The sequence below is a fragment of the Ips typographus genome, linkage group LG5, assembly GCF_016097725.1.
Source record: "Ips typographus isolate SLU linkage group LG5, UJ_Ityp_2.0, whole genome shotgun sequence".
Lineage (NCBI taxonomy): Eukaryota > Metazoa > Arthropoda > Insecta > Coleoptera > Curculionidae > Ips > Ips typographus.
Genome location: NC_138426.1, coordinates 8911807 through 8926434, shown reverse-complemented (window position 1 = coordinate 8926434; position 14628 = coordinate 8911807). Strand labels below are relative to the sequence as shown.

At 33.7% G+C, this 14628-nt stretch overlaps 1 protein-coding gene across 1 annotated transcript; it reads left to right on the top strand.

The window, feature by feature from the left end:
• Positions 1-2211: 2211 nt before the first annotated feature.
• Positions 2212-14610, top strand: LOC145728878 (sodium-dependent noradrenaline transporter-like). Its single transcript, XM_081979384.1, has 15 exons — positions 2212-2611; positions 3546-3704; positions 11188-11253; positions 11311-11529; positions 11872-12066; positions 12119-12311; positions 12361-12494; positions 12553-12796; positions 12846-12970; positions 13196-13308; positions 13408-13548; positions 13598-13697; positions 13750-13850; positions 13913-14080; positions 14138-14610. The coding sequence occupies exons 1-15, from the start codon at positions 2395-2397 to the stop codon at positions 14234-14236; spliced, it is 2274 nt and encodes a 757-aa protein (XP_081835510.1). The 5' UTR covers positions 2212-2394; the 3' UTR covers positions 14237-14610.
• Positions 14611-14628: the final 18 nt, after the last annotated feature.

Genomic DNA, 14628 nt, shown 5'->3' with positions numbered 1-14628 from the left:
CCCGGAAAAACGGTTTCGGGAAAAAGTTCCGCGTCATTTTCATACAAATTTTGTCGGACAAAGTTTGTTGGATTGTTTTCTGGCTGGTAACTATTACATTGGGTTTTATTGTTTTGCTATCTAATCAAAAAATGTATTAAAAAATGCATGCATAGAATCAAGAAATGTCATATCAGGTGATTGCTCTGACCAAACCAAAGTTTCATTATAAAGTTAATTGTAGAGTTTTTCTTAAAAAGAAAAAACAACAACAAATCTTATTAATAAAACTTCAATATTCCACGTCGACGACATTATATTAAAACGAAACTTGATTCTCCAAAAAGAAAAAAACAAAACCCATCGCCCTAAGGGTGTGTATGCGTACACCTTTTTTACGCTAAAAGTCTTTGGAGAGCGCTAAAGTTTGGGCCTTAATCAAACGGTCGTTTATTCCTGACAGAAAATTGATTTTTCTTTATAAAGTAATTTGGTTACACACAAATAATGTTTCTAACGTTTGATACACCCTATTCTAAAGTTTGGGTAAAAGTTTAGGTTGTTTTAAGGGCCTCGCCCCTTTTTGTTAGGAAATTTCAGAAAAAGTAAGTTTTTTTTTCAGTTTTTAGTCATATGAGAAATATTGAAATAGTACAAGGAGAAAAACGAGAAATTTCACATTTTTGTTTGGTACACCCTGTCATTTTTTGCTTTGTAACTCCTTACGAAGGCCCTTAAGGGCAAAAACATCTTATTACAATCTTGTAGAGGATGAAATTTTCTACAAGTTTCCTTATTTACACTTTTTTTATACTTCCTTAAATAACGGAGCTACGCTCATTCAAAATAGAGTTAGTTTAAAAAAGTGTGACCGTTTTAAATGTCATCTTTAAAGAGTCACGTGAGCGTTTTCCAGTTTAAACTAATATTTTCAATGTCACGTGACTCTTTTCACAGTGAAAATGCTCACTTGGCACATTTTCAATCATCAAATTTATTTTTTTAAATGTCACGTTACACTTTTTTAACGTCAAAAACGGTTATCACCGTCAGCAAATGTCACAATATTATTTGAAGGGTCATGTGACCGTTTTTAAGTTTAAACTGATGTTTTTTTTAAGTCACATGACTTATCTAACATGAAAACGGTCACGTGACTATTGTCAATCATCAAATTTAATTTTAAAATTAATTTAAATGTCAAACTATCATTTGAATGATCTCATAATCATTTTTCAGCATAAACTGATATTTTTATAATCACGTGACTTTTTTTTCAGTAAAAATGGCCACGTATGTATAATAAATTTGGTGCTCATTAAAATACCAGAGAGTTTAAGAAACTGCATTTCTTGAAATAGTCGGCCACCCTGTATATTACCTAATTGGTTGAGGTTTCTCACAAAATAAGATAATTCCGTTTAATGCCACACCTCATCAAATTAGCCGAGCAAATGCTCCTCCTGTTACTTTGTAATAAATAGGTGTGTCTATACAGGGTGTATGCTAGTAATTGAAAAAAATTATTTGAAGGTTATGGCTTTTATACTTGGAATAGGAACTCAAAAACAAAACAATTTTTAAATTAAAAAGAATAACAAAGTAACTTTTAAGACCGAAAAATCATACGATCCTTGTCAGCAAACGTTTTATTTCCCAGCTACAGGGTGTTGAAAAAACATGGAGCATATGAGTTTCTGTATTAGAAAGAAATCAGTTTTACAGCATTTCAAATGCATAAAATTATTCCAAACAAATGTATCAAAGACAAACAGTTTTAGAGACAGAAAATACTATAAAAATGAAGATGAAAAAGGAATAAGAATAGGAAAGTAGGGAATAAAGAAACAAGGAAGGAATTTGGTCCATCAGTATTTTTTAATTTAGTATACTAAGAAATTTCATACAACGGCTTTTTTCTTATGTGTACAGTCTTGTCAATCATTACTAATTAGTTATTTTACAATTAAAAAAATATTATTTTAAATTTAGTTTTAAAACTCGGCACCTCCATCGCTCTAGATATTAATTAATTAATTGCTTCCTCTGAATATTTGAATATTTGGCTTGGCAAAAAGCCTCATATTTTTCTGGTTTCATGACGTAATGTTAAACATACAATTCAGAAAGATATTTTACACTAATAAACCCTGTAAATAATAGAAAGTAAATAATCCAAGAATATTTATTTTTAATAGAGAGAGAATTTTATTATTTATTTAATTAAGAGTTAGTAAAAGTTAATAACATAAAACCGTTTTAAATAGTAATACAGCCAAAACAATCCAATTAATTTGATCAATAGTCTTGTTACCACCTTTAATTAACCCACAAGAAAATTAGAGAGTACCGCCGTCCGGTCGAATTGGACTTTTTAATCACTAATGTAGTCAAACAAACGTCCGGTTGATTACGATGTCGCATGTGTACGACAACATAGCTTTGAAGCCGTTCAAAAAGGACAGGACAGTAGTGGAACAAAAGACGTCCGCGAAAATCTCCACCGTCCAAAACAACATGAAACCGGACGAAGAGAAAAAGGTGCGCAAAGGATCCGCGGACATTTTGAGAAGCTGCGCGGCCAAGTACAAGAAGTCCAAGTCGAACAGTTTTTCTGATGTGAATTTTAAGAGTAAGTGATTTTTTCAGATTATTTGTAGTGGTTTTATTTAATTTTTACTTACAATATCAAGTCAAAATGTTCTCTTTCCGGTTTCTTCATATAACGTGAGACTAAACATGGATTTCAGAAAATAACGTTAATTCTGACTTGAATGATTGTTGTCATTAGACTGTAAGACAGTTTTTATGTTGTTTATTTCATCACAACTGGCAAAAATACTCCCATGGAACTATAAAGTCCATTTTGCCTTTGACACCACAGGTAATTAAAATCGTCACTTTTAGAGATCTACGTTTTGACGGAAGCCCATTTCCACATTTATGGTGTAAATGACGCTTCCTGATTAACTAAACTGTTCCAAATAGGGTGGTTTCCCTTGATTTTTCCCAAAAAAAAATCTCCCATTCTGGCAATGCTGAACATGTATGATATCCTTACAGTTATAAAACTCTTTGCCTTCGTCGCTCTGTTATACGTTTTGAGTAAAATTTAGAACAATTTTTAGAGCAAAATGTGTTCGATGAAAATCGATGCTTACTACAAAATAAATACAGCGAAATACAAAAAATATGATTTTTTGTTGGTTTATTGTGTAGAATGTACTACTTTTTTTTTGCTATATTAAACTTTTCCCAACAATTTGAATTTTTTTAATTTTTTAAACGAGAAACATCATGAATCCAATATGCGGGTCCGAGTTTATCAACGCATAACGGGAAAAGTCAGTTAAATTTGCATTTAACCGTCGGTTTCTGCAATTTCCCGACAATCACCACAGTTTAGCGAGACAAGTCCGTCGAAATGCGCGTTTCGCTTAATTACAAACGCGTACATTAAAACGGATTCCATTTTTATCACGTATCCGTTACTGAAGTGTTTCACCAAGTTTTAGAGTGGTCGGAAAACGTGCGTTAGATGATTTTAAAAATTGCGTTTTCGACAGGTCAAAACGGCGTTTCCAGTGAGGATTTCGGTAGCGACGACACTATTCGAGTCGATAAAAGTGACGAGGATTTGAAGAAAACTACCACCATTCATTCCACCCCCACTTCGACGTTGGATGATGGTTATGAGTCTTCAAATAGTACTCCTTTGGTGTCAGGTGAGTTTACTTAACTCAGTATTAGTACTCAAAGCCTAAAAATTTGCTTAAAATTGCTGTTTAAGCTTAAAGTGTTGTAAGAGGAAAATATCAAGTTTAGGTAGTAATTTGGGACAAAAAAGGAATTGTTGGATCTTGGTTAAAAGTTGGAAGAAATAAGATGTTTTGATTTTGATTTATTTTTGCTTTAAACTAGTTTCATTTGGTCTTGTCAGAGGCCTCTAGGACCATTTGGAAAGTTCCATAAACCTCTAAGTGCTATTGAGAACATTATAAAAAGTGCCAGAAGCTTCTACAAGTATGTGAGATTTGTATTCCCAGATTTGTTTTTACTTGTCAGAAGATTTTAGAACCGTTTTGAATGTGCCAGAGCCTTCTACAAATGTGTTAAACTTTACCAAAACTGTTTCAAATTGCTAGAAGAATTTAGGACCATCTTGAATGTTCCATAAATCTCTAAGTGCCACTGAGAACTTTCCCTAAAGTTTCAGAGCCCTCTACAACTGTCTTAAACTCTCCCAAAACTGTTTTAAATTACCAGAAGCTTCTAGAATTATTTTTAAAGTCTTCTAAACCTCTAAATGTCACTGATAACTTTTCCAAAACTGTTTTTTAAATTTCCAGAAGAATCTAGGACCACTTTGAAAGTTCCAGAAACCTCTAAATGCCACTGAGAATTTTCTCAAAAATTCCAGAGCGCTCTATAACTGTCTGAAACTTTCCCAATATTGTTATAAATTGCCAGAAGCCTCTAGGACCTTTTTGAAAGTTCCATAAACCTCTAAGTGCCACTGAGAATTTTCCCTAAAGTTTTAGAGCCCTCTACAACTGTCTTAAACTCTCCCAAAACTGTTTTAAATTGCCAGAAGCTTCTAGAACTATTTTGAAAGTCTTCTAAACCTCTAAATGCCACAGAGAAGTTTTCCAAAAGTTCCAGAGCCCTCTACAACTGTCTTAAACATCATTTCCAAAGCTGTTTTAAATTGCCAGAAGAATGTAGGATCATTTTAAAAATTCCATAAACCTAAATGCCACTGGAAACTTTCTCAAAAGTTCCAAAACCCTCTACAACTGTCTTAAACTTTTACAAAATTGTTTTAAATTGGTAGAAGAATCTAGGACCATTTTGAAAGTTCCAGAAACCTCTAAATGCCACTGAGAATTTTCTCAAAAATTCCAGAGTCCTCTACAACTGTCTGAAACTTTCCCAATATTGTTTTAAATCGCCAGAAGCCTCTAGGACCTTTTTGAAAGTTCCATAAACCTTTAAGTGCCACTGAGAATTTTCCCTAAAGTTTTAGAGCCCTCTACAACTGTCTTAAACTCTCCCAAAACTGTTTTAAATTGCCAGAAGAATGTAGGACTATTTTGAAAGTTCCATAAACCTCTAAGTGCCACTGAAAACTTTCCCTAAAGTTTCAGAGCCCTCTACAACTGTCTCCTAAAACTGTTTTAAATTCCTAGAGGCCTCTAGGATTATTTTCAAAGTTCTATAAACCTCTAAATGCTATTGAGAGCCTTATAAAAAGTGTCAGAATCTTCTATGAGTGCCTTAAACCTTCCCAGACTTGTTTTAAATTGTCACAAGCTTTTAGGATCGTTTTGAATGAGCTGAAAACCTCTAAATGCTACTGGAAACTTCTAAAAAGTTCCAGAGCCCTCTACAACTGTCTTAAACTTTTTCAGAACTGTTTTAAACTGCCTAAGTTCCGTAAACCTCTAAATGCTATTGAGAACCGTATAATATGTAGTACCAAAAAAAACAGAAAAACATATTGTTGAGGTTTATTTTGTGTGTGTTTTGATATAAAAGTACCCTGTACATAAACTTATTTACTAGTTAAACGTCGGTAAGCAAACATTTACATGTGTTTTTGCAAGTGTAATTGATTTTTTGGAACAGCTTAAAATCGTCAAGTAAAAATAATTGGGACACCTTGTATAGTACTGTAAAATAAGTAATTCGATTACTTATTCAAGAGTTGCACTCATGGGTAAAATCCCTCCATGGGCGAACCAAACATATCAGGAAGTTAAGTTAGTACAACAAAACATATTCAATGGCCACCGAGTTCTCCAGATTTAAGTTTGTTGGTTTTTTTAATTGAGACACTTTGAGCATTCTAGTAAATTTTTATTTTACTTTTTGTCAATTTTCAATTAAACAGGTAATCAGACGATAAACGTAAAAATCCCCCTTCGTTATATTATATTGTGTGTTGTTTGGTAAATGGGCGAACCGTTCGCGAATCATCGGTGAAAGGGAATAACTTCAGTCGGATATTGGAGATGTGGAATGCGGTAATGTGGAATCGGGAACGAAAAGGAATGCCGCCTCGACCACCTATAATTGTTCTAGTGGAACAGAGAAGAAACCGTTATGGTAAAAAAAAAGAAAAACAACCAGGTGGTCCTAAATAAGTTAATTTGTAATTAAACGGAGTAAAAATGAAGTAGCCAGTAAGGTGCGCTTGTCGTGCAGTGAGAATTAATTACGACCCTTGTGTCGTAACGTTCCAATTAATAAACCTCACACTTAAAATTGGGCAAGCAATGTTCATTACGAGACACTCGGCTTAAATTGGAATTCCATAAACAACTTGGAGGACTTTTAATAAAGGAGAGATTATCGATTCCTGATCGGTTCGAGGGTGCATCCTAGTTTAGGTGTGAATATTATAAACATTTTTTTAAACATTCCAGAGAAGAGAAAAATTATAGGAAAATTTGAAATGAGATACTGCGACGTCATTGAGCCCAGGATTGCTTGGCTAATATAGCTATTAAATATAACGACGTTAACGGAGTGACACCCGAGAGCTATAAACAATTACAAGTCGATTTCGTTTAATGGTAGGGTGCAGCCAGAGGCAATTTCCCCATTAATAGTCTATAAAACAAGTGGTTACAAGGGAAATTCTTCAAAAAATTTCAGTTGTTACAGGACAAAGTTGATTCAAATACTAGTAATTGACCAGCAACATTTTAAGTTGCAAAAAAAACAAATTGTTCTATAATTTAGGGACTATTTTTCCTCCAGTTCTACAGACTGTATTTTGAAAATAGCGCCCAAACTCTTCTTCACATTGTTGGGAATCCTTTTGTGACTATCAATCAAATCATGTTAGTTTACCCATATTTTTGTTTAAGAATATTGATTGAATACCAGAAATTGAATTTGCTGGTAAATTGAAAATGTTGGTTAGATGGTCAATTACTGGTACAGTGACCCTAGCTGTGCCATCATCAGTTCTTTTGCTAGAAAAGCAATTTTCAAATTAACGGTTCTAAGAAGTGTTTTTCTTAAAAAAACATTATTCTTGGACACCAGAATTTCCTGACTTACTTAGATTATTACAGTTTGTGTGACATACTTTATATGTCTAGAGTTGTGTCTCACTCAGTTGTGTTAAAATCTCAAATATTAAAAGTGTTCCAAAATAACACTTTAAAAATTCAAGAAGAATTATTTTAACTTTAAGACATCCTGTATCAGCACAAGTTATTTACTATCATCAGAGGAACCAAATATTACCTTAAACAGCCATAACAATAACAAAAATTAGTAGTTTTCCAAATTGTGCTAAATGGTTCTAACTATAATGGTAGAAACATTACAAACTTGTAAGAATATACTTGCTAAATATTATCAATCATATACAGGGTGGGACAAATTAGAAACTACCTCATTTAATAGAGATAATTTGACAAAAACATTTTTCAAATGGAACACTCTGTATATTACTACATTTTTGAAAAGATGCTGACAACACACATTTTGGGCACTTTTTATAGTGTTACATTTTTTTACAAAATTATGACTGAAATGTCATTCCGGCAGAGCGCACGTGACACAGTATGACAGATGGTCATATGATCACTTTACGAAATAGTTTCATTACAAAAAAATGTGTGTAATATAAAATATGTAAGTATACGAAAATATACGAGTTTAATACACATTTAAAATGGATTTTTGTCGAAAAAATGTTAGAAAAAGTTTTACTATACAAATATTAATAAACATTAGTAAAAATAAAAAACTTTTCGGGAAATTACAAATTATACACAAATAATCCAGATTAGAAGAAAGCAAAAAAGAAATATTTTTAAGGCTACAATCAAGTTATATCGAGCCACCCTATAGTTCTCAAAATAACCGAGTTACAGGGTGATAAAGTCAAAAGTGTCTCAGTATTTGTTATTAAAAGACATTACATTTTTACTATAGACACTGATATGGTGGTCAAAAGAAGACTTCAAGGCCTAAAAATGTATGTATTGTCACTTTTTAAGTGTCAAAATAACCTTGTAACAGGGTGGAAAAGTGAAAAGTGTCAAATCTAGTTCACGAAATTTGTGTGAATTTCGAATTGAATTTGTTCTGAATTTGTGATTTAATATAACTTAGTTATTTGTCGTTTTCAAGTTTTTACTATAGCCACTACAAGCTGGTATATTGGACCACCGTGTAACTGTCAAAGCCACCGAGTTACAGGGTGATATAAAGTTGAAATTGTAAAATTTGAGCCCCTTTGTATTTGTTATTAAATAAGTCAGATGTTTGACATTTTTCTATGGACATTAGGATAATCAAAAAGGGATTTACAAACTGGTATATTGAACCACCCTGTAACTGTTAAAATGACCAATTTACCGGATGTTAAAGTGGATAGTGTCAAATTCAATTCACTCTGTATTTATACTTATGTAAGTCAGTTATTTGACATTTTCACTAAAAACACTGTATAATTCAAACTGATCTGTTGAACCACCTTGTAACTGTCAAAATAACCGAGAAACGTGGTGTTAAAGTAATAGAAAGTATCACATTTTGTTTATTCTGTATTTATACTTAAATAACTCGGTTATTTGACATTTTTCCTATAAACTCTACATAAAAAGTTAAAGAAAGAAAAAGATTTCAAGGATTACAATCAAGTATATTAAGCCACCCTGTAACTATCAAAATAACCGAGTTAGAAGGGGTTGAAATCCACTAAAAAGAGGATTTCAAGGGCTAAAAATTTCTTGCAAAAATATACAGAACGACCTATTTAAAAACAATTGATTTTTTGTTCGTATCTCAAAAACGGTGTCCAAAACAAAAAGTTCCTGTAGGCATAGTATAGTGAGGAATAACAGAAAACACATCTGAAAGGCCCTATATCATCATTTGCCAAAAGATAACAGGTTTTCGCCATTAAGTTTTTTTGTTAAATCCAATTTGATCAAAAAAGGTAGTTTCCATTCTTTAAGAAATTGTTAAAATTAGATGCAAAAATCTCAAATAACTGAAACATACAAATGAGAAATTGCTTTTAGCTATTAATTTAGGCACATAACTGAAATTAACAGAAATGACGTTAGGATGTCTTGGGGACCTAACAACTGCTGGTGCGGATGGTTTAAAACTATGAAAAGGTCTGGAAAAGACCATGGAGAAAAATATTCTAAATATTATTAAAACTAATAGGTTTTTGCTAGTTATTACTGCATTCATTACTATCTTCAACAACATTTTGATAGCTTCTCTAAAGATTCTCTCTTTCTCTGCAATTTTCTTGGTTGGTTTTGTTTTTGTCTTTTGTCAACGTAAAACGTACCCGTAAAATTCAATTTCACATCAACTTAATTCGGTTAGGTACATTTTTTAACCAGTTTCCTGTCGCAAAACAAAATAACTCATTAACTTAAAATATGCATAATTTACTGGAAATTTCTTTTGGACTTGCTGTAAACAGGTTTTTGTTTTGCACTCTGTTCAAACTGTCAACATCGTTTTTCGTACTAGGGCAACATAAATAAGATCGTAAAGGCTTAGATTATGATGGTGCATGGACATTAAAGGTTAGAAACAGTTAAACAAAAGTGGCCCGGAGCATCTCAATGCCAGTTTGCGTATCAAAACTTTTTAAATGAGCTTTTAAAGTTTGAAGGAGCTTTACTAAAGAAGCTTGCCAGTAATTAAAAGGGTTTATTCGAATGCTCTGAAGAGCTTTGAAACAATAACGCAAGCGTAAGGCTTATTATTGTCTGTAAAATATAATAACCATCCTGATGATGTCAGAATATGGTGAAACTTTTTTTGGAGTTGTATTTTGCTTGGTTTGGCTTTGATTGCAACTAATACCTGTAATACGCGCCCTTATTCCAAATTAATCCCTTCAGAAGCGAAAAATGGGCCCTTGGCGTCCTTGATGCTCGTCTTTTTATTGTGTGCATCGAAAAGGACGAGAACCGACAGCAATTACATGTAAATGAATAAATTCGCTCCACGAAGGTATTTCCAATAGCGGCACCCGTGGAGAATTTCCGATCGCTTTCGATATTCCACGATGAAGGTCTTTTCATGGAAATGGCGCGTATTTCAAGGATCAGAAATGCTAACGTCTGTATTTTGGGTTGTCTATATGCTACGTGCACATAACATCCGCTGAATATTTTTCTAAAAAGCTATACTCACCAAAATTCATGTATGAGAGAGACTAACCACAATATATCGAAATGCTGGCCGGAAATTATCCAAAAATAATATTTTAACACTTTTATTACATAATATAAGTGCTAATAAAAATGGTAATATGTTTGAACTTTAAACAAAACAGATTATAAATTTGCTAAGCTGTACAGGGTGGAACAAATTGGACACAATTTAATGGCGGAAACTGTCTGTATGTGTTATTTTGGCAGATTTAGGGTGTTTCCTTAAATTTGGACTTTTCTTCAAAACTGTCTAGTGTCTTTCACATGTATTCTTTTTATTTCTGACAATATACTATTTCTCAGACATTTACAGGGTGGCTCAATAAATTTGACACTTTCGACTCTCGGTAACAAATTTTTTAAGATTTTAGAGCGCTTCTAAAGTCCTCTGATTGTTTTTAGGAGGTTTTCGACAGTATTTGGAACCTTCTGACCATTATTATTTTTCTAAAGGTTATTAGGACACTTGCAGAGGCCTCTGGCCATTTTAGAGGTTCCAACAATTTTGTATTTTGGTTTGTTCCTTAGAATTATATGATCAATTTGGTCAATAGTTCTTAACTTCCCAATCAAATTCTGACCAAGTAAAATAAAAGTCTCAGAGAAAGTTGGTTGAATGTTTGAACTATTCTGATTAATGACAGTTATTTGCTAGATAAACTTTCAATGATCATTAATTTCCATTTGCCACTTTTCTTAATAAACCATAAACAATGACTCTCTTCTTGTTACATAAATTTAATTTTAGTTAAACTCAGAGTGTTAACAAATCAAAAATATAGCACATAAATCAATGTCTCATTGCTTATTTAACATGACTTTCAAACAGTCCCAAACTCCTTGAATATGAGTAAATTTACGACCAAATCGATTTCCAATAATTGCCTGTATTTTTCTTATCAGAAAACCATTTTGTTAATAACGCCAAGCGAATTGATTTTCATTTGAACACAATAAAATTGTATACATGTAATGTTTCTAAATATTCTTCTCGCAGGCAAAGGCAGATCACGACTGTCCAACGCATCATCAAACCTAATCATCACATGTACATTAAGAAAAAGTGAGTTACTGTAACTTTTTTACTAAATTCCTAGTTTTGCGATTGTGATAATTGTAGAAGATTTGCACGTGCAACTCGAAGAAGATGAGCACGAATCATTCGTTTTGTCCCCCACATCCAGCCAGGCAGGAGAAGCAGATCCAGACTCTTTTGCAGCGGATGACAACCGAGAGACCTGGGGCTCCAACACTGACTTTTTGCTGTCCATTATTGGATTTGCTGTGGATTTGGCCAATATATGGAGGTTTCCTTATTTGTGTTACCGGAATGGAGGAGGTAAGTCCCACAGAACAATTTCAGTGTAGTAAAAATATGGCAGACGGTAAGAATCCAAAACGTTGGATTTCCGCTTTTATCGCCAGCTCAGCCTAAAAGAGCATAATTAATAGGTTTATGACGGCTCTTTTGTTATTATAAATGGATGAATGGCTTCCGACTGAAAAACTTTTACGAGGATCTTTTTATTGCACTGAAAGAAGTACTAAGTACGTATTTAAATGCGTCAAAGCCTTTAATTAAGCGTTTTTATCAACTTTTTGTTAGCTTTTACAGTCACAAACCGTTATTTTAAATACAGTCTTGGTTAGAAAAGTCTTTTTCATTTTTGAAACATTTCAGGAGCATTTTTAATACCCTACACCCTAATGCTAGTGTTCGGAGCCGTGCCACTATTTTATATGGAACTAATCTTAGGACAATTCAATAGGCAAGGACCAATTAGTATATGGAGAATATGTCCCCTTTTTAAAGGAGTGGGCTTTTGTGCTGTTTTGATAGCTTTCTACGTCTCATTCTACTACAATGTCATTTTGGGTATAAAAGTTGCCATTTCAACCTATTTTGGCCATAAACTTCAAATTTTCAGCTTGGGCTTTGTATTATTTGGGATCGAGTATATCCGAAGAACTACCATGGATCCATTGCAACAACACATGGAACACAGAAGAGTGTTGGGAGATGAAAACTTTGAATCAAACTAATCGCACTGTAATGGCCACAATGGGAGGTGGTAACACGTCGAGGAATACTGAACATACTCCAGCTTTTGAGTTTTTCCAGTAAGTTGATGTTTTGGTTGAGTCAAATTAGTTTAAGGATGTTTTCTAGCCGAGCTGTGCTGGAAATGCAATGGAGCGATGGTTTACATGAAATGGGTTACCCAAAATGGCAGCTAGTAGTGTGTTTAATCATGATATATTGTCTTTTGTACATGTCTTTGTTTAAAGGTGTTAAATCATCTGGTAAGTATGTTATCAACTGGAATGGAAATTGAAGTAACATTTGCACAATTAAAATTAGGAAAAGTTGTGTGGGTGACTGCCACAATGCCTTACGTGGTGCTGTCAATATTGTTAGTGCGAGGTCTTATGCTCCCAGGGGCTGTAGGAGGGATATCCTACTATTTGAAGCCGGAACTCTCCAAACTAAAGGAAACACGAGTGTGGGTTGATGCAGCCGTGCAAATCTTCTACTCTGTAGGAGCAGGATTTGGGGTTCATTTATCTTACGCGAGTTACAACACTTTTCACAACAACTGCTACAGGTTGGGTAAGGATAGTTGCTGGAACATATCACAATCATCTGTGTTTCAGGGACTGCATAATAACGACGTTTGTTAACTGTTTCACCAGCTTCTTCTCTGGATTTGTTATTTTTACTTATTTGGGTTACATGTCGCATAAGCAAGGAGTTGATATTAAATATGTGGCTACTGAAGGTAAGTTATATGCCACTTCTTCAGGAATTAAGTATTCCAAGGAGTTATTAGATCCAAAAAACACCACCAAACTGTCATCAATTGAATAGATCAACCACCAAAACTGTTATTCTTATTAATACCAAACAGGCTGAGATTTAGACTATCAACCTACAGTGTTTAAGAATTTCCTTTAAAGCACCAAAACTTATTCCATACAACACTGGATCATTGAGTAATTTGCAGGTCCTGGATTGGTGTTTCAAGTATATCCTGAGGCTGTAGCCACTTTACCTGGATCTCATATATGGTCGGTCCTATTCTTTTTTATGCTGATAATGCTTGGAGTGGATTCTGCTGTAAGTTGTTCTACTGTGTCTTAGATAGCTGAAGCTCTCTGATAATCTCTAAGATTCTTATTTAAATACTACAGTATTGACTCAGTCTCTTTCCTGTAGATGGGCGGGCTAGAGTGTGTTATAACAGGCCTAATGGACGAATTCAGCATATTCTTCAAAGAAAAGAAGTACGCCAGAGAAATTTTCACCCTAATAGTGATACTGACATCATTCTCCGTTGCTCTAATCAACGTTACACCTGTAAGTTCATTCATCATCTCGTTTCACCAAACAAAATATTGTTTCGTAGGGTGGTATCTACATGTTTCATCTATTTGACACATATTCAGCCGGTATTTCCCTGCTGTGCTCTGCACTGTTTGAAGCAATTGCAGTTTCCTGGTTCTATGGTAAAAATAAGTATCAAACTGGATAAGTTTTAATGACCAGACAATATTCTAGGATTGGACAGACTGACTCAGGACGTGGAAGCTATGCTAGGAAAGAAGCCTGGAATTTACTGGAGAGTCTGTTGGAAATTTATTAGCCCTAGTTTTATTGTGGTAAGACCTTTCCAATACTATAATACTCCTTTCAGCAGCACTGGAGTACTGTGCTTTTCCAGTGTGTGGTCATGTTCGGTCTTCTAAACCCTGAACCGCTGGTTTACAACGACTACTTTTACCCCAATTGGGCTGAATGGGTAGGCTGGTCACTGGCTTTGTCCTCCATTATGATGATTCCTTTAGGGGCCATTGTGCAGCTCTGCAAAACTCCAGGATCTTTCAGAGAAGTATTTTACTGTCTTTTCTAATAAGTTGCAGAGTGTAACCAAAATCAATTTTAATAGCGAGTAGCCCTATCCATATCGCCTATAGAAGAACACGAAGATATTAGGCGTCATAAGTTGGTAAGAAGATTTAAGGCCAAACATTGGTTATACGTGTAAAATCAAATACAGACAATGATTTGAGTGTAAATATAGTGCTCTGTAGTAAATATTCTCAGTAGATTAGCATGTAATGTAAAATTTAGCTCAATGAAACTATAAAATAAGATATATAATAATAATAAAAACCCTTGCAAGCAGAAACAATAATAATTAAGTCAGAAAGAAACTGTATATTTTTATGGAACAACCTAGGCAATTGTATATAGTCGCTGGACTTTTTGTTGTAAGTTGTAAGTGAAAGTTGAAATATTTAACTGATCTGCCTTCGATGTTAAATATTTTAACGTTAACAGTAATATTTTTTAGAAATTATGTTAATCTATCAAGAGAGCTTGCCAAATAAATGTTAAGTAGTTAATATAAATGTGTTTTTCAATATTTGATACCAA